General features: G+C 41.0%; 1 protein-coding gene across 5 annotated transcripts; it reads right to left on the reverse strand.

The window, feature by feature from the left end:
• Nucleotides 1-1,822: 1,822 nt before the first annotated feature.
• On the reverse strand, nucleotides 1,823-19,495 carry LOC149323328 (DNA repair protein complementing XP-A cells homolog). 5 transcript variants are annotated; one of them, XM_089488779.1, is made up of 9 exons: nucleotides 19,375-19,495; nucleotides 16,106-16,172; nucleotides 13,990-14,113; nucleotides 12,318-12,428; nucleotides 11,724-11,790; nucleotides 9,938-10,043; nucleotides 8,257-8,422; nucleotides 6,593-6,710; nucleotides 1,823-2,053 (listed from the first exon to the last, which is right to left on the reverse strand). In XM_089488779.1, the coding sequence occupies exons 3-9, from the start codon at nucleotides 14,089-14,091 to the stop codon at nucleotides 1,905-1,907; spliced, it is 819 nt and encodes a 272-aa protein (XP_089344905.1). In that variant the 5' UTR covers nucleotides 14,092-14,113; nucleotides 16,106-16,172; nucleotides 19,375-19,495; the 3' UTR covers nucleotides 1,823-1,904. The 5 variants fall into 5 exon arrangements, with proteins under 5 accessions (XP_089344905.1, XP_089344902.1, XP_089344904.1 ...); XM_089488776.1 differs by lacking the exon at nucleotides 19,375-19,495 and adding an exon at nucleotides 19,100-19,326; XM_089488778.1 differs by lacking the exon at nucleotides 19,375-19,495 and adding an exon at nucleotides 17,487-17,923.
• Nucleotides 19,496-19,922: the final 427 nt, after the last annotated feature.

Raw genomic sequence — 19,922 nt, forward strand, 5'->3', positions numbered from 1 at the left:
CAGGATGGTTTTCAATTCCGTTTTGAAGCTGGTTAAAGAAGTGATGGCTCTTGCTTGTGGGGGAAGAAGGTTCCAGGAGTGAGGGGCAGCAAGTGAAAAGGGGCGAATCCGGGATGGGGCAGAGGAAATCCTGGGCTGAGACAGTATACCTTGACTAGCAGAACGGAGGGCCCTGGTGGGAAGGTGAGGAGAAAGAAGGTCTGATAAGTAAGGAGGGGCCAGTTCATGGAGGGCTTTAAATGTCGACAGCAGGAGCTTATACTGAATGCGGAAAGGGAGAGGGAGCCAGTGAAGGGATGCCAACACATGAGAGATGTGGTCAGAGCAGTGGGTGGAAGTGATAATACGTGCAGCTGAACGCTGAACAGAGATTAAAGGACGGAGGTGAGAAAGAGGAAGCCCAGCCAGGAGGACGTTACAGTAATCAAGTCGTGAGATCACTAGGGCATGGACCAGGATCTTGGCAGTAGAGGCGGAGAGATATGGTCGGATTTTGGCAATATTGTACAAAAAGAATCTACAAGCCTTGGCTGTGGTCCTGTAATAGATTCATTGTGAGTTGGAAATTACTTGAAGGCATACAACACATGCTTATCAAATTTGCAGATGACACCAAATTAGGAGGAGGAGCTAATACCCACGAGGAGAGGATCAAAATTCAAAATGACCTCAAGAGATAGAAAGCTGGGCCAGAACTAACAAAATGAATTTCAACAGGGAGAAATGTAAGGTGTGCAAATCTACAGCACTAAATAAATATTAATAATAAGGTACCACACTTAGGCTGAAAAAAAGAAACACGATATAGGATGGGGGATACTTGGCATAACAAGATTACATGTGAAAGGGACCTGGGAGTCCTAGTAGACCACAAGTTGAACATGAGCTAACAGTGTGATGCAGCCGCTAAAAAGGCCAATGTGATTCTAGGCTGCATCAATAGACGTTTAGTGTCTAGACTGAGGGAGGTAATAGTACCACTGTATAATGCTTTGTTCAGGCCTCACCTGGAACATTGTGTCTATTTCTGGGCACCACAATTCAAAAAGGATGTTGACAAGCTGGAGCAAGTCCAAAGAATGGCAGCTAAAATGGTGAAGGGTCTGGAAACCATGCCTTGGGAGGAGCAACTTAGGGAGTTGGGTATGTTTAGTCTGGAGAAGAGAAGGCTAAAAGGTGATATGATAGCCCTGTCTAAGTATTTGAAACGGTGTCATATTGAGGATGGAGGAAGCTTGTTTTCTTCTGCTCCAGAGAATAGGACACTGAACTATGGATGTAAGCTACAGGAAAAGAGATTCCAGTTCCAACTGAACATTAGTAGGAACTTCCGGACAGTAAGAGCTGTTCTGTAATGGAACGCATTCCCTCCGAGGGTGATGGAGTGTTCTTTTTGAAGGTCTTTAAACAGAGGCTAGCTGGTTGTCTGTGGGGGTGCCTTGATTGCGAGTTCCTGCATGGCACGGAGTTGGACTGGATGGTCCCTGTAGTCTCTTCCAACTGCATGATTCTAACACAGAGGTTTGATTTATGGCCACTGTGAATTAGAGACCACCAAGAGTACCAGTCACAAACAGCCCCAGCTCAGATCTTGCAAACTCAGTCAGATACTCTCAGCCCCAGGTGAAGGCAGTGGCAAACCTCTGAATAAATCTTGCCAATAAAACCCCATGATAGGTTTGCCTTAGGATTGCCATAAGTCGGAAACAACGAAGCTTACATTAAGGCTGCTAGCAATTATTATTCAATAGCCTTTAAAAAATTTCTAAAGTGAACATAGTACAGTATTTCTGGATGATGACTATGGAGTGAGTAAAAAGTCTTGAAGAAACTGATACGATTTATTTTACTGGATACAAAAATTTAACATTACAAAAAGTGTATTTCATGTAAAATCAAGAGTATTACATTTTTTCATACGTTAGCTCATGCCCACATGTGGTACAGGTTTTTTTGTACAGATCATCATCTATCTTTTCTTCAGCTCCATATTCATGTTGATGGATACTTGTGTCTTTTTTCCAGACGCTGCTCCTTACTGCTCGACGTAGTTCTAGTACAAAAAAAAGCAAAAATGTTTGTTAATCAGAAAAATCCAAACATTATTCTCCTAGCTAGATCTTACTGCTGTACAAATGTACATTGAGGCAAAATCTTGAACGCTGTATTGAAACAATCCCTTTATTCGTTAAGTAGAACTTTCAAACTGAATTATAGAAACCCAAAGTAAAATTTAATTTGGAGGCATACATTGCTGGGGTAGAAGGAACAGTTGCTTCAGTGTGTATTTGATGCCTCCCCTGTTGTTGATTTTCACATTGTAATGAATGTTGCTTTTTACATTTTGGCATAATAAGATACTTGAAGACACTGACCAAAATCCAATTGTTAGCCTTATTCAATTGACATACTCTAGTCAGGAGAGAACTGCTACAATCCAAAGAGACAGGGTCGAGCTTAATTTTAACTAAAATCTGCCAACAAATATGGAAAACAAAGTGTGGCCAACAGATTGGAAGCAATCAATATATATTCCTATTTACAAGAAAGGAAACATAAAAGACTGTGGTAATTACAGAACCATTGCACTAATTTCCCATGCAAGCAAAGTCGTGTTCAGAATTCTGCAGCAAAGGGCAATGTATATGGAATGTGAAGTACAAGCTGGATTCAGGAAAGGAAGAGGTACTAGGGGGTCACATTGCAAATGTAAGTTGGATAATGGAGTGCACCAGGTAAATCCAAAAGAAAATTGCATATGCTTTATTGACTACAAAAAGGAATGTTTGGAGGAAGAAATGTTTATTGACTACAGCAAAGATCATGAAAAGCTTTCTCTTAGAGGAATAGGAGTGCCACAACATCTGACTGTCCAGATGCGTAACCTGTATTCAAAACAAGAGGCTGCCATCCGAACAGAATACAAGAAATAGAATGGTTCCCAACTGGCAAAGGGGTCGGGCAAGGCTGCATACTATTATCCTATCTGTTCAAACTACAGAGTCCCTGTGTCATACGTGGGCGTGCTATACACTGCTTTCAGCTTAGGCTGAAAGCCACGTGACAAAGAGGAAATAGGGCACGCCGCATGCACAAGTCCCATTAGTTTCAATGGGGCTCAAGCACACGCAGAACTTGCCTTATGAAGTGGGGTCTGGAACAAATCCCTTGCGCAAGGCAAGGGCACACTATATGCAGAAAGTATATGTAGAGCAGGCTTCAATTTAGAGGAAGGAGGAGAGAAGATTGGAGGAAGGAATGTTAACCTAAGATACACAGATAACACAATATTACTAGCTGAAACAAAAACCTGGAGCCATTACTTAAGAAGGTCAAGTAGGAAAGTGCCAAGGTTGGATCAATGCTGAGAGTTACAAAAACAAACACCAAAATTAATGTCCATGGAAGATCTACCAGAATTCACCTTAATGAGAAAAATGAAATAGTCAAAGAGTTCCTATAACTTGGCTCAAAAATTGATCAGAACGGAAACTGCAGTCAAGAAATCAGAAGAAGACTAGGATTGGGAAGAGCAGTTATGAAAGAACTGGACAAGACTATAAAGTGTAAAGACATAACTATGAACAGAAAAGTGAGGATCATCCAATCATTGTATTCCCCATCACCATTTGTGAATGTGAGAGCTGGACAGTTAAAAAAAAAGCCAATAAGAAAATAAACTTATTTGAGATGTGATGAAGGAAAGTACTAAGAATATCATGGATGGCCAAGAACAAAACAAATGGGTTTTAGAACAGATCAAGCCAGAACTCTCTGGAAGCAAAATGACTAAACTGAGACTGTACTAAATTGTACCATGGCCACATTATTATTATGAAAAATGAATCATTAGAAAAGAATGATGTGAGGAAAGATGGAAGGCAGTAGAAAGAAAGGAAGACCACATGCCAGGTGGTTAGATTCGATCAGGGAGGACATAGGCCTGGGCCTGCAGGACCTCAGCAGAGACATTGAAGATAGGGGCATATGGACATGTCTCATCCACAGAGTTGCCATGAGTTAAACTTGACTCGAGGGCCGTTAACAACAACAACAAGAAAGCCAGAAGAAAAGCAGTGTGTTGTAGTGTTTTGAGCATTGGGAAACAGCTCCGGAAGTCCAGGTTTGAATCTGCACATGGCCAAGGAAACCTGCTGGGTGTCATATTCTCTCAGGCGGGTTACAAACCGCCTGTTTGGGGCGGGCTGCACCCGCCCCTTTCCCCGTTGTATCGGGGCCTCAGTGTCTAGAGCGGCAGCCGCTGAGGCCCCGATCCGCCGATTTTCGGGCTGTGGGGAAGCAGCAAAAGGCCCCTTCCCTGCAGCCTGAAAAGGGGTGTCCCTGGGGCTTCCAAGCCCCAAGGACACCCCGCGGTGGCGGGGAGGAGGTGATAGGGGCTGCTTGGCCCCTTTCTCCTTTGGTCCGCTCGGCGCAGCCGTGTGAAGGCTGCGCCCAGCGGACCAAACCAGGAAGGAGCTCCGAAATGGAGCTCCTTCCTGCTCCGCGCTAAGGGCAAACTAAGCGCCCTGGCACGGAGCGAGGACGTCACGTCCGCGCCGCCCCGTATAGAGACGGTGCGGCCGTGACGTCCTCATGGCGGCGGCCGTGTGGAATGGCCGCTGCCATTTTGTGCGTGCAGAGCGCGCACTAGGGTTGGGGGTGTGGAAGCTCCGCCCCTTTCTAACCCTAGTACGCGCTCTGCGCGTACTTTCTAGCTTGTCTGTAACGGGCCACAGTTTCAGAGAAAAGCAAGAGCAAACCCCTTTCACTCAAATTTTGCCAAGAAAACCTGCACTCTCCTTAAGGTCACCATAAATCAGAAATGACTTGAAGATATACAACTCTAGTCACCATTTGCAGTGGATTTAGGCCACTGTAATACCTATATCAGGCTCCCAGATTTTTACATTGTCTATAATGACTTTATTCAAGCCATTTTAAAGCCCCAAATGGCACCAACGGAGCTTGGTACCATCTCAATGTGAGGCAATTCTAGCTAAGCCTCATCCCTTATCCAGGTCAAATCCAGCTCAGATGTGTGATGGCACCATTTTAAAAGATGACTGTACTCCTGTCACCTCTGAAGCAGATGTGTTAAATTTTGTAATGATGATTTCCTATTCTCTTTGGTGTTGCATACCTTCAAGTCATTTCTGACTTACGGCAACCCTGTCATAGAGTTTTCTTGGCAAGTTTCTTCACATAAAGCATTTGCCATGGCCATCATCTAAGGCTGAGAGAGTGTGAGTTGCCCAAGGTCATCCAATGGGTTTCCATGCCCAAGCTAGAGTTCTCTATCCTACATCTAATGCCAGACAATTTAGGTGCATGACACTAAGTTCTGGAAGCATGTTAGAGGAAGAGCATTTCACTGTGTCTATAACTGTTAGTCACACTTCCAAAGAAATGTAACATCTAAATATATTTTAGATTAATAAGAGTGTACAAACAAGCAGAAGGGGTTAAAAAGAACCACAATCTTTGACTACCTTGTAGTCCAACGTGCTTTTAGAACATATGTAGATAATGTTTCGGCTACGTTGGAGAGCTAGCATGGCGCAATGGTTTGAGTATTGGACTAGGACTCTGGAGACCAGGGTTTGAATCCCAGCTCTGCCATAGAAACCCAGTAAGTGACCTTTGGCAAGTCACACTTTCTCAGCCTTGGGGAAAGGCAATGGTGAACAAATCTCTGAACATATCTTGCCAAGATAACCCCACAATAGGGTCTCCTTAGGGTTGCCATAAGTCAGGAATGACTTGAAGGCACACAACAACAATAACCACCTAGGAATAATATGGTCACATCAAATGGGGTCTAGACATTAAAAATGAATCTAACTATTCTACACAAATTCTAAGAACTGTTGCTTTTCAGCTTCAGCTAATCATTTTGTTTTTTATAAAAGCTATCAGAAGAAACATATGCACAAAATGGCCAGGAACCTACCTGTCAACCTAATTAATTAACATGAGAAATTAATTAACATGAAAAACTTGAAACATCTCAAAATGGCCATCAACTGATACTATTTCAAAACAGACATAACAAGTCCCAAAAATAAATCATCTTAACTATCAACAGGTTAGTATTTTTAAAAATGTTCAGTCTGTACCACAGATGGAACCATCTCCACCCACTTGTTCATGGGCCCAAGTACCAATTTACTGTGCCAGAAACTAAAGTACTAGACTCTGCTTTTTCATTGGAGTTTATCAGACAAGGGAAATTGGAAGTATAATCCAATGGCAATCCGAACACAATCATGGGTTTAACGTTATTGCATGATAGACTACCACACACAATTTCTGGCAGTGGGAAGTCAGTCTGAACGCAATCATGGGGTTTCACGTTATTGAGTGAGAGGTGATCACACGCAATTTCGGGCAATGGCAAGCTATTTTTGAGCAATGGGAAGTCAGTTTGAACACAATTCAAATTCACATAAATCCGATAAACTAGCAAATTCACGTGAATGCGTTCTGGTCCCACTTTCTTTTCATTCGAAATTAAGAGTAATTCCTCCCATGTGATAAACTCCATTGATAGATTTGAGGTAGAGGACTGTAAAAAGGATGCTTTACTACGCACCTTTAACTTTTTTATCAAACTTCTTCTGTTTCATCTTCTCTCTGTTGTCTTGGCGGCTTTCTTTAGCTTCTTCTAATGCTTCTTCGCTTCCCCAAATTTCAAGGGAACGTTTGATAATCTGCAAAATATGGAGATACATTTTAAGTTACTAAAAAAATTGACCTTTCACTTTGTGATGCAGACTTCTTTGCTGTGGTCTTGTGCTTCAATGTGCTTTGATATAAATTTCAGTGGACTGATATTTGTGAGGCTAATGTCTAAAAAGACCCACTGGGAAAACTGGATTCTGCATCCACCCATTCTAGTTTTTGGAATCTTGTAATAAATAGAACAAAGGAATCATTGGCAGATTCCATCATCAATTCCTCTGCCCACTCATTCTATACAAATGTAATGCTGTACTAGAGATACAGGGTAGAACCCTGTTAGTAACATATAGATATGGTGAGTGTGGCTTACATGTATATAGGTCTCTTTCTGAATAGGATCCATTTGTTCTCCATCCAAGCACCCACCCTGGACAGCATGTTAAGTGTCAGAAAGGTTTGCTGTAGCTTATCAATAAGGACAGAAGGGGAGGGAGGAGGCAGTTCAGACAATGAAGATGCAGCTGCTCTGAGCTCCTAGGGAAAGAGAAATGAGTGTGCACTACATCTTTGAGCACACCCTTATTTCTTTTCTGTACAGAGCTGAGACTAGCTTCTTGGTCCAAAACACACTGCAGAAATAATCCAGTTGGAGATGGCTTTAACACCCTGTTTCAGTGTTATGGAATCCTAGGAACTGTAATTTTGTGAGATGTTTAGCCTTCTCTATCAGAGAGCTCTGGTGCCACAATAAATTACAATTCCCAGGATTCCCTAGCACTGAGCCAGGGCAGTTAAAACCGGATTATTTCTGCAGTGTGTTTTGGACCCCTGATGGTCTGAATTGCCTCCTTCCTGTCTGGCAAGCAGCAGTAGCACCAGAACAGGCATCTTCCAGGGTTTGATAGCTGCCAGAATGGAGGTCAGGAGAAGACATCTAACTGCATAGGCAGGACTGACATTCCACGTCCCATGTGGGATCTGAGCCATGGCAAGACTGCACTTCTGGATTTTCTCCTTGAATGTAGAAGTGATACTACAAGATACACTGTCAATTGAGTATATAGCATGGATGATACAGTACATTTCAGTCACTGCAAAAATAATGCTAGTAACAAAAAACAAAAAAGGAATTAGATAGTATTAGTTATTTGCTAACACCTTCAACTGTTCTCTCTTACATTTAGAATATTTATGTCACTATTGACAAAAAATATGGAATTAGATAGTATTACTGTATATACTTATATATAAGTCAGGCACATCAGAAGGGATGTCATGTTACTTTCAACTGTCATTTTGGCTGATTTTCAGCATTTTTAAGGGCCCCCTCCCCATGGTTTTGGAGATTAGTAGTGCTTTTGAACAGAAATAAACCACCACATTTGCAGCCATCTGGGGATTATTTTAGCCAATTTTGGTTGGAAAACCAGCCAAAAATCAGTGGGGGAATTTTAAACTTTTTTTAACAAGCATTGAGGGGCTTTTTGGGGTGCTTCAGGGCTCCAAAAGTGAGGCACATGGGCTGCACTTTCCCCATACTTGGTGGAGAACAATTTGATGAACCAGCTTCAATACCTGCAGCTTCAAATAAAGCTTCATGTCACCCCAACGTGGATTATGAGGATTCTTCTTCAAAATGAATCTGAGCACTGGTTCTCGTTTATCTAAATCACAGTCTTTCAGAAGGTATTCTTCCTTAGCTTCAGTCCTTGTTATGAGTTTATGTTTATCTTCCACATCTCTGAAACAAGATAGCACTCCAAAATGAAACAAACATATTGTGTATGATCTGTATCTAGCCATATGTGTTCCACCACAATAGCTAAATCCTTTGCCCTGTGGGGTTTTATCATGAGTTAAGTGTGTGTAAGATCACAGAGTAATCTCTGACAGCCATAGATAAATTCTGAATGCCATTATTATTTATGCCAGAAAGCACTTCATGCCATCACTTTTCAAAAATTACATCAGAGCAGAAACACAAGTGGACATAATCCAGTCAGTGATTTTGGCTGCAATCCTGGACACACTGGGCATAAACAAGACTGGACACAGAGGAATGACTTCAAGTATGCATCCACAGGACTGTGTTGTTAAAGTCTAACTTAATTCAGTGCATGGTTTGAACATGTACTTAAATCTCCCACTAAAATCAATCAGATTTTCAATCTGAGCTAGGTCATGTCCCATCCTATTGGACAGAGAAGAATGCTGCTTGCGTGTATGTGCTAAACAACTACTGTTGCAAAAGACAGTATTTGCATGAAATGAGGACAAGGAACAACATGTTTGACCATTTGTGTATTGACTGAAAAGTAGCACTAACTTCAAATATGCTCTCTCTCTTGCAAGTGAGTTCAGCATTTCAAGCTAAGAAATAAATCCCATTGAGTTTAACTGAGTTTAAAGAGATTTGCTCTCAAGTAAGTTGAAATAGGGACAGTAGCCGCAATCACTTTTCAAGGTTCTGAATCATGTCCATCCAGATGATGCTAAAACTCTTGTCCCACCAGCCACAGCCAGCACAACTAATGATTAGGAATGGTAGCCTGACAACATCTGAATTATTGCTATTCCTGGTATAATAACATAGGTGATTTGGATTATTTTCCCTTGCTTAGGTATGTTTTAACACTTGATTGTGTGTTTGCAGTATATAAAATATGTCCACAATGTACAAAATAACTTAAAACATTCTGAACCCCTTTTGTTCAGCTACAGTGGTCCCCAAACTGTGCTCTTTAAGGGAGTTTAGACCTCAGCTCCCAGAATCCCAGACTATTGGCCAACATGGCTGAGGTTTCTGGGAGCTGAAGTCCAAAATCTCTTAAAGGGTATAGTTTGGGAATCACTGAACTAAAACATGACAATTCCACATGTTTCTTCATTTTCACATTGTTGTTGTTTTTGTTGTTGAGTGCCTTCAAATCATTCCTGATATATGGTGACCCAAAGGCAAACCTATCACAGGGTTTTCATGGCAAAATTTGTTCAGAAGGGTTTGCCACTGCCTTCCCCTGAGACTGAGAGCATGCGATTTACCCAAGATCTCACCCAGTGGGTTTCATGGCCAAGCTGGGAATTAAACCCTGGTCTCCAGTCATAGTTCAGTGTTCAAACCACTACACCACATTGGCTCTACCTTGCTAAAACTAACTTTATTAAATAGCACTTGTTTTTATATCAAGTTGAAAATAATTTAACACATTTTTAAAGAAAGTTCTTAATATGCTTCCCCCTTCTTTATTTACTATACCTGCAATTATCGCATGTTGCTAGGTCAAAGTGGTTCATGAGGTAGGAGTCCATGAATTCTTTATCACACTCTTCACAAATGAGGTAATCAAATTCTAATACAGCCCCTATGAACACAAAGAGAAGTATGTTTAAGCTGATATGTATATTCAAGATAATGTATCAAGAACAAGGTAAAAATGGAAATGGGAAAGATCTGATCTTCAGCTTTACAATCTAGGAATTTCAAATTCCAAATTCCAAATTTGATTGTTATAGTGTTTAGAAGTATTGCTAACAAAGCCAAACACTGCCTGTTCTGTTCTGCTACTTTGCAGTTCCGAAAAGAATAATTTCACCATTGCCAACGGACTACAAAACGCTCTCCTAGTAGTTCTCAGTATGGTAGGGTTCTGCCTCTTTTAGCATTCACTACTGCCCTTACACACAGAGTCAATCCATCTCTGGCTGCTTTTGTGAGCCAGGAAGGACATAGGTCCAATATACATGTCGCAGCTCTCACTTCTCCAGAGATCTTGTCTCAAGCTGCACAAATTGAAAGATATGAAATATTTGTTCAGGAACCAAGGTTACATTCACTCAACCTGTACCAACTATAGCAACAGCAAGTCTCTGTGGTTTTTTTCTGTCAAGTATCATGCAAATTCTTCACAGCAGGGTGACAAGGGGTCTGCATACCCAAAAGAGTTCTGTATCTAGGGCTGCATCCACACTGCAGAAATAATCCAGTTTGACACCACTTTAATTGCTATAGGTCACTGCTATAGAATTCTGGGTACTATAGTTTGTTGGGGCACAAAACTCACAAAACTATAAATAATAAATAAATCGTTTATTTATAGCCCGCCTTTCCTTGAGATCAAGGCGGGTTACAACATCTTGGGAATTGCTAGAATTCTATAATTGCTAGAATTCTATAGCACTGAGCCATAGCAGTTAAAGTGGTGTCAAACTGGGTCATTTTGCAGTGCAGATGCAGCTATTCAGTTTTGCTTTCCTGGAAGCCAATATTCTAATACTCAACTGAAGTCTCCCCCCCCCCAAGTTCTGATGAAGCCTAAGACAATTTCATCAGATTAATGACAACATAATTATCTAGGATGCAAGGGTAATGTCTCATTCAGAGTTGATGTTATCCTGATGTTTGTTTACATATTTAATTACATGATTTTCTTTAAAGAAACATAAAGCATAAGATACTATGTAATGAGAACTAGCATGAAGGACCTTCAGAATGTCTGCCGACACTGGAGGAAGTGAGCAAGTGGACAAAAGAAAACACTATGTATTTCTTTGTATTATTTGTGTTATTTCCCTCAGCATTTGGGGAGAAGATATAAATAGTGAAAGAATACGAACTTCAGAAAAGTTTCCATCCTCAAAAGTGGGGAAAACTGTGAATGACAAGTAAGTAAGCCATGAAGGTCACCTGTCTTCTTAATCTTCCTCACCATTCCCTAGAGATGACAAGTACCTTGGAAGTAACACCATAGCAATGGAGGACCTTCCCCTTGTTGTTGTGTGCCTTCCAGTCATTTCCAAATTATGGTGACCCTAAGACAAACCTATCACAGGGTTTTGTTGGCAAGATTTCTTCAGGGGGGCCTGCCTTTGCCTTTCTCTGAGGCTGAGACAGCCTAAGGTCCCCCCATGAGATTTCATGGCCGAACTGGGATTTGAATCCTGATCTCCATTCATAGTCCAATGCTCAAACCACTACACCATGCTGGCTCTCAGGACATTCTCCTGTCACACATTAATTTCACTCTTATCTAGAGGTGGCCTACCTTCTATCAGGTGACTTGGCTTCTCCCAATTCCACAGGCCTGAATCCAGCATTCTTTTCTTCTGTTGCTGACAAGAAGGGCCATTAACTGTACAATGATGTACTTTTAAATTCCTAACATAACAACATCCACAGCTATCAGCTCTAGAGGTTTAACTGGAAGAGTTTTTTCCAGTTGCCCTTACATAAAGCTATACCACTAAGCAAAAACAGATACAGGCAGAAGATGTTAAACTCAAACTATGAGGAACAATAATGCATGCCAACGAGCATCTCCATCCAAATCCCCTTTGCACTGTAGTCTTGACTGTGATATGTTGGGTGAGGAAGGGCACCAGACATCTGGCACCTGGGGTCTGTATGTGTTATGTGCATGTGTGTGCATGCGTATCACACAAAAATGCCCAGCAGTGTCAGCTGAAATAATCCCAAACACCTATTTTGATATGAGAGGATACCTCAAGCTAATGCGCAAGCCCTACCAACAGGTAATCAGCAAAAAAGAATGCAAAAGGATTGCTGCTTTTACTCAGTTCCATCGACTCATTAAAAGCAGCCAGTCACAGTAATTTCTTAAAAATTCACCAGAATTTACCAGGGGGATGCACGATTTTCTCCACTCTGCGCTCTTCTTCTTCCTCCTCTTCAAGAAAAAATCCTCCCCCTGTATCAATGATCTTTGGGGGAGCTTTAACTTTAGAATTGCCTAAGAAAAGGGGAAAGTCAAAATTTTAAATACAGACTTGCATAGGAAAAACAGATGGACTCTTAGTACCTCAAACGGTTTAACAAAATATATTAAATAAATTGTATGTCTACTATGGCTCAGAGGTTAACACAAATTCAACAGTGAAAGGGGCATCCATTTCAAAAACAGGACTTCTAATCCAGATATATTTATTTATTGGCCACATAATATCCTGCTTTTCCACCAATGAGCTCAAGACAATGCACTTTCTTTTGTAAATCCAGTGAGGTAGGCCATGCTGAGAGTGTGATGGGCCCCAAATTGCCTGCTAAGATTGATATGCTACCTCACTTCATCTCACTCCTTTCTCTTTTTAAGAAGTCAGCAATCTCACTGTGAAGTGATAGCAAATAGGAAGGACAGATAAATACCACAAGCTGAGGCTTTGCCCCCTGAAGACCTTAGAATAACATTTGATAAGTGAATCTGGATTTTCTGCATCAAGGATTATTTCAGCCTGGGGAAACAAATGCAGACGCTACTGGAAACCCCCCAAAGATTTGTGCTGTGCTGTAAAACTGTAAAGGCTCAGTCAGATTGGAATAAAAAAATCCCATCATCTGGGAAGCTACTGTTGGAAGTGAACAGGCATCAACACTTGCTACTTTAGTAATGAGAGTTAGAAAGGGAACATGCTTAAATGCATGTCTTCTTTTCCTCTATGGCTGCATCCACACTGCAGAAATAATCTGGTCTGAGACCGCTTTAACTGCCATGGCTCTGGGAATGTAGTTTGTAGAGCTCTGGTGCCACAACAAACTACCATTCCCAGAATTCCATAGCATGGAGCCATGGCAGTTCAAGCGGCATCTAACTGGAGCCTGTAATCTATGGGGTTATTCATACATTGTTTTTCTTAGCAGACTTTGTAAATGATCTCATCACATATTTCGGTTTTGTTGTTCACACTATTTTTTCTTAATCGGAATGGCATCTATGTGCATCTCTGTGAGTTCTGCTGCTCATACACGTCAACACTCAAATAAAAATGGATTCGATGATGCAGATGTATTTGAAACATGTTCAATACATATAGAGTTTTATCCCAGGTCTATTTGCATCACTTATTCACACAGCCGACAATGCAAATATTTTAGGAAAACTTGGGGGGGGGGGGAAACAGATTTATTATCCCATGCTTTTTGGCAGCTCCACCATCAAAAAACTTAATTGGATGCATTCAAAATGCACGTGAACAACAAAGATTCAACCTAGATTCTACTGGAATTATTTTCACCATGTGAATAATCTGTATTTATCTTTTTTTCCTTCCAAAAATGCATTTATAAGTTGGATGTACAACAGATTTCAGCTATGGAGTTTTCATAAACAGGCCCAGTACAGAAAAATCCATTTGTGTCACCATATCAGCTACTCCTTCCCTTACTTGTCCCCACACAACAGCTGTCACAAACTACCTGCACCTCATCCTGTCATCTCAGGGCAGCCCCATGTACTATACTGGAGAGGAAAGCACACCTTCCCCGGCAGAAGGGTAGGGCCTGGTAGCCAGCCTTGCCTGCCTCAGCATCAATGCCCGCTGGCGATTCCGCTCAATCTTCGCCCTCATGGCTGCAGAGAGTGGGGGGTTCTCCCCCTCAGGAGCAGATGTTGTTTCCATGAGCAAATCCAGAGCCAGAAATCTAGAAATATAAAGAGGAGCAAATGGTCATCAGAGCTACAGCTAAAGGGATGACTGGCTTCCAGCTAGACTTAGAGATGTTCTGTCAGCTTGGAAATACAGTCAGTCCACCATATTCATGGAATTTTATCCATGGATTCAAGCATCCACCGGTAGAAATATTTTTGAAATATATAAATTTCAACTAGCAAACCTTGATTTTGCCATTTTATATAAGGGACACCATTTTGCTATGTCCTCTAAAATAAAAGAGCGTTAAGAATTGAGAGATTGTTCTCTACTCACTAATGGCGTGGATTGGACCATTAGAGTTCATTTAGAGTCTATTGGTTTGCACTCCCCCATCCAGTCTGTCTCCTAATTAGCATTAGCTTTGCAGCTTCTCTACCTCTTTTCCACGCCTGAGTTGTTGTTGCTCTCTTTCTCTCTCTTCCTCAGCTGTGGGGCCTGGTTGCTGCTGCGCCTCCGCTTCTGGTGTTTGCGGTGGGGAGGGGGATTTTTATACCTTCCCTCCCGGCGTGTCTCTCTCTCTCTTCCTCAGCTGTGGGGCCTGGATGCTGTTGCGCCTCCACTCATTTTGCTATGTCATTGTATTTAATGGGACTTGAGCATCCATGGATTTTGTAAACCACAGTGGGTCTTGGAACTAAACCCCAGCGGATACCAAGGGCCCACTGTATTGCTTTTTTGGACTACAAGACTCCCTCAGCCACCATGATCACTAGGAATTCTGGGTACTCTTTGTTGTTGTTAACCACCCTTGAGTCAATCTTGACTCACAGCGACTCTGTGGATGAGACATCTCCAAGACATCCTGACCTCCACTGCTCTGCTTAGGTCCCGCAAATTCATACCTGTGACCTCCTTAAAAGATTCCATCCATCTACCACACTGATTCCCAAACTTTTGTCCTCTAGGTGTATTGGGCTTCAGCTTCCAGAAGCCCCAAACAGTTTTGTTAACAGTCAGGAATTCTGGGAACTGAAGTCTGAAACATCTGAAGGACCAAAGTCTGGGAACTACTGAGTGGTTTTCCTTCCTTTCCACATCCCTCCACCCTTCCTAGCATTATTGTCCTTTTTAATTATTCTTGCCTTCTCATGGTGTGTCCAAAGTACGACAGCCTAAGTTTTGTCATCCTGGCTTCCAGGGAGCTTTCTGGCTTGATCTGCTCTAGGACCCATTTGTTTGTCTTTTTAGTTGTCCATGGAATCCTCAGCACTCTTCTCCAGCACAACATCTCAAATACCATAAATTGATTTTTTTCTCTTATCCGCTTTTTCACTGTCCAGCTTCCACATCTGTACATGGTGATAGGGAATATAGTAGCTTGCAAGACTGTCACTTTTGTGCTCAGTTGGATATCTGCTATTTCGGCTTTTTTTCTAGTTCTTTCATAGCTGCCCTCCCCATTCATAGGCTTCTTCTAATTTCTTGATTGCAGTTCCCATTCTGAACGGTTTGATTCCCAGATATGAGAACTCTTTTACTATTTCTATTTCCCCGTTCTAATCCCCCCACCCCCTAAAAATCCCAAACTCTATACATGGATAGCAGAAGCTGAAATGGTCAGGCACTGTCCAAAAGGATAGCACATGGCTGAGCTCAGAGGGTCCCTCTAGACAGTTTCAAGCTCTTTCAGAGCTCCAGAGGCTACACTGTGCAGTGCAACAAATGATACTTGCTCTATCATACAAGCTAGATCTCAAAGAAATTGACATTGGCCTCATACAGACAGGCCAAAATAAAGCTGCTTTGAGTCACTTTGGAGATATGCTGTTTAAATGATGCATGCATACTAAGAGTCCGGAAGCTGGGCCAAAGCTGCGCTCCAGTGCTTAGGACTGGATTGTGGCTTTGGTGCAGCTTCTGGACTCTTAGTACGCATGCATTATATAAACAGCATACCTCCAAAGTGACTCGAAGCAGCTTTATTTTGGCCTGTCTGTATGGGGCCTTTGTTTCTAAAAATGGACAAAGACTTCTTACTAACCTTCTTTTTGTTCCCTTGTGATATGCCTTGAGAGGACTTTGCAGGAAAATGGAAAATTCAGGGAGATCTGCAAATAGAAGATTGGTATAAAGAAGTATGGCAAATGGCGATTAATGATAAATTAACATGAGGAATCAAGATCAAAAAAGTAATAATGAAAAGGAGTGATTTTAACACAATATGGAACGTATTTGTAGAAAAGGTGTTAATAAAAAAGGAAAGTGGTTTACTTCTACATGAAGAGTTACAATTTTGAAAGGCAGAATAACATGAGGATAATAGGCTCTGCGGATGGGGTGCACTTAATTATAGTGATAAGTTAATTAGTGGTAAATTAATAGTTAAGTTTCAGTGGAATTATGAATAGTATATTTTGAAAAAGAATAGAAATAAGAATGGAGATATTAATATTATTTTTTTGAAAATGGTTGGTTTAATTAATAATAAATGGTTTAATGAGAATTAAAATTTGGATGACATAATTAAAATATGTAACAACTTTAGTAAGATTTAGAACACACTGTCTAAGTAATATCCTGTTATTTAACATAAAACAAACAAGGAGAAAACATTTTCTGACAGAGAAATATAAGCATGTGCTTTACCCTGTTACTGAAACCATACAAATGTTCTTGTATGTAGTCCCTAATTTCTTTTTTTTTAATTTTATTTATTAATAAATTCCAATACATTCATTCAGATTTAAACAAACAAGACAACAATTAAACAATCAGTGCCTTTGTATCACAATATAACATAATATGGTAATCCTAAATTATCTTATTGAAACCTGATTGATAATTAACACTTCATGTTTCTATCCAGGGAATTCTTACTTTATTCCCCATCTACCATACTTTTCTATCTTCCATCTTCAATATACTGTCCTCCCCACTCTGATTAACTTCTTGAATCTACTCCAATCTCCAGCTTTCTCCTACCTATCTACTACTCTCCCTATCCCTCTACCATCTCACTTTCTCATTCTTGACAGTTTCTAACTTTATCCCCTCTGTTATTTCTTCTTGCTATCTTCTTACCTCTTATTTACTACCTATCCAATCTTCCTTATCTATTTCCTCCTCTTACCTTCTAACACTTGCTCTTTCCTTCCAGCATTTGCTCTCACCTTCAACACATACCACTCTAACTATACTTTCTCTCCTATACTAACCCTAGTCCCTTCTCTTGTCTCTAACCTTGGTCCCCTAATTTCAAAGTCATCATAGACAACAGATTTAAGAGTGGGCTGAATTTTTCTGCACTTTGGTTTCTTATAAAAACCGTAAAACAGAAATGGAATGTAACTGGTGTTTAAATAGTTATCTATTACTCAGGAAGCAACAAAAATGCGTATACTATTTGTTACTGATTCACAAACCTTCCTGGATCATTGTGCCTTCCCTTTTACAGAGGTAATATGCAGCATTCTCATATATAAATGTAATATTTCAGGTATCCAATAAAGTATACAAAAACTTGCGCCGCAATAAACCCATTAATCTTTAGACATATCACAACTCTTCAGAGTTTTTGCTGCAATGGGCTAACATTGCTACCACTCTGGCAAATTAGTTTGGGCTACAGAGTGACAAACATTGGGATTCTGCTTCACAAAAGGGTACGTATTAATCAGTGGTTCCCAAACTTTGGTCCTCCAGGTGTTTTGGACTTCAGCTCCCAGATTCCCCAGACAGGTTGAACAGGAATTCTGGGAGTTGAAACCCAGAATATCTGGAGATGCAAAGTTTGGATAACACTGGTTTAGAATGATATCCAGGGAAACTCAGCATAAAAATAAGGGAGAGTAGGAGAAAAAAGAAGGCATGTGACATCACCTTTTAACATGAGCTTTTGTGGATATAAACCCACATCTTCACGCTGATGCAGTATCATTCTGTATACTGTTGTTGTTGTGTTCCTACAAGTTGTTGCCAACGTATTGCAAACCTAAGGCAGAGGCAAAGAGAAGCCTCAAGGGATGGCAATGGCAAATCTCCTCTGAACAAATCTTGCCAAGAAAATTGTATGATAACTTTGCCTTTGGATGGTCATAATAAGGATTCCGGGATTTGAAGTTTTGCGGGATATTTAGCCTTCACTATCAGAGACCTCTAGTGTGGTGTAATGGTTTGATTATGACTTTGGAGGTCAGGGTTCAAATCCCCATTCAGCCATGGAAACCCACTGGATGACCTTGGGCACGTCACAGTCTCTCAGCCTAAGTGGATGGCAATGACAAACCTCCTCTGAACAAACCTTGCCAAGAAAAATCCCATGATAGACTGGCCATAAGTCAGAAACTACTTGGAGGCACACAACTACATCAAAGGCAGAACTATCTTGGCAAGATTTGTCCAGAGGCGTCTTGCTTTGGCCTTCCTCTGAGGCTGAGAGAGTGTGACTCATCCAAAGTCACATGCCCAAGCCAGGATTCGAACCCTGGTCTCCAGAGTCATATAGCCCAACACTCAAGGCTCTGTTTTGCACCTGAAGAAGAAGAGGGTTTATATTATCCACAAAAGCTCATGCTAAAATAAAAACCTGTTAGTCTGAAAAGGTGCTGCCACATTTATTTATTTTTTGCTTCTCCTCTCTTCCTCCTTTTAATAGCTTTTTAGTTCAAAGTACAGTAGTTTCTGACTTAACTACCAGACTAACATCTGCACTGCATAAATAATCCGGTCTGAGACTGATTTAACTGACATGGCTCCATGTTATGGAATTCTGGGAATGTTAGTGCTACAATTCCTCTTGGGCAGAAGGTGTACTCTCTCTCTCTCTCTCTCTCTCTCTATATATATATATATATATATATATATAGTACCATAGTAGAACTACCATTCCCAGAATTCCACAGCATGGAGCCATGTCTGGGAATGGTAGTACATAGTATATAATAGAGTGTATATATGTGTGTGTGTGTAGTTATATTCTATATATATAGAATACTATATATATAGAATACTATATATAGTACTAAAGTAGAAATACCATTCCCAGAATTCCAGTGCATGGAGCCATGTCAGTTAAATCAGGCTCAAACTGGATATTTATGCAGGGCGGATACAGATACTGCCGAGACTGCTGACCACCCCACTGCAGTCCCAGGCTCAGCCTTAGTTGTGCCCCCCGCGCGCGCACATGGTACGGCCCTCCTCGCCCGCCCTCCGACGCTCTCAAGCTCGGCCCCGGCGCGTTCCATTTGTAAAAAAAGGGGGAGGTTGACAAATGAAGCCCCTCCAGGTACCGCGAATAGGACTACTTACAGCGTCGTCTTCCTGAATCCGTGTGCGCATGCGTCAGCAGCAGAGCCGGCCCCCTCCATGTTGAGGCGAGGAGGCCCAGCGGCTGTCACCACAAAGTTCTACAGACGGGATCCTTTCTTAATATGGCGGACAGACGCCATCTTTGGATGTATACCGGAAGTGGGCAATGAAGGCACCGCTCCCGGGCGGAAGTGAAAGTTGTTAAGCTTATGCCACACACTTTGTGTGAAAACATTACATTTTATACAAAAATTAATCCCCCAACATTACCAAGACAATACAAATGTCAACAAAATACCATTATTTCCATGTTCCAGCTTTCCAGGGCCATTGCTTTGAATGGGATAAGAGGCTTAAGATGGCTGTGCAGTGTAGTTTACCCTGATTGTTATAAATAATAATAATAATAATAATAGTTATTATTATTATTATTGAAGCATACTGTATATTGTTATTAATAATACATTATAATAATTATTCAAACAAACTATTATTTATTGTTAATTATTAATAAAGTATTAGTAAGTCTTATTTATAGTCAATTATTA

The sequence above is a fragment of the Sceloporus occidentalis genome, unplaced genomic scaffold, assembly GCF_023333645.1.
Source record: "Sceloporus occidentalis isolate IW3139 unplaced genomic scaffold, rSceOcc1.0.p SCAF_1, whole genome shotgun sequence".
NCBI lineage: Eukaryota > Metazoa > Chordata > Lepidosauria > Squamata > Phrynosomatidae > Sceloporus > Sceloporus occidentalis.

What these genes read in the sequence shown, in the direction of transcription:
- LOC149323328 (XM_089488776.1), bottom strand. Translation starts at nt 19,121, where the DNA reads ATGCACTGGAATTCTGGGAATG. An exon ending in GGGCATTGATGCTGAGGCAG is followed by an intron (nt 12,429 to 13,989) that starts GCAAGGCTGGCT and finishes CCCTTTTCTTAG; the next exon opens with GCAATTCTAAAGTTAAAGCT. An exon ending in AGCTTTATTTGAAGCTGCAG is followed by an intron (nt 6,711 to 8,256) that starts GTATTGAAGCTG and finishes CATATTTTGCAG; the next exon opens with ATTATCAAACGTTCCCTTGA.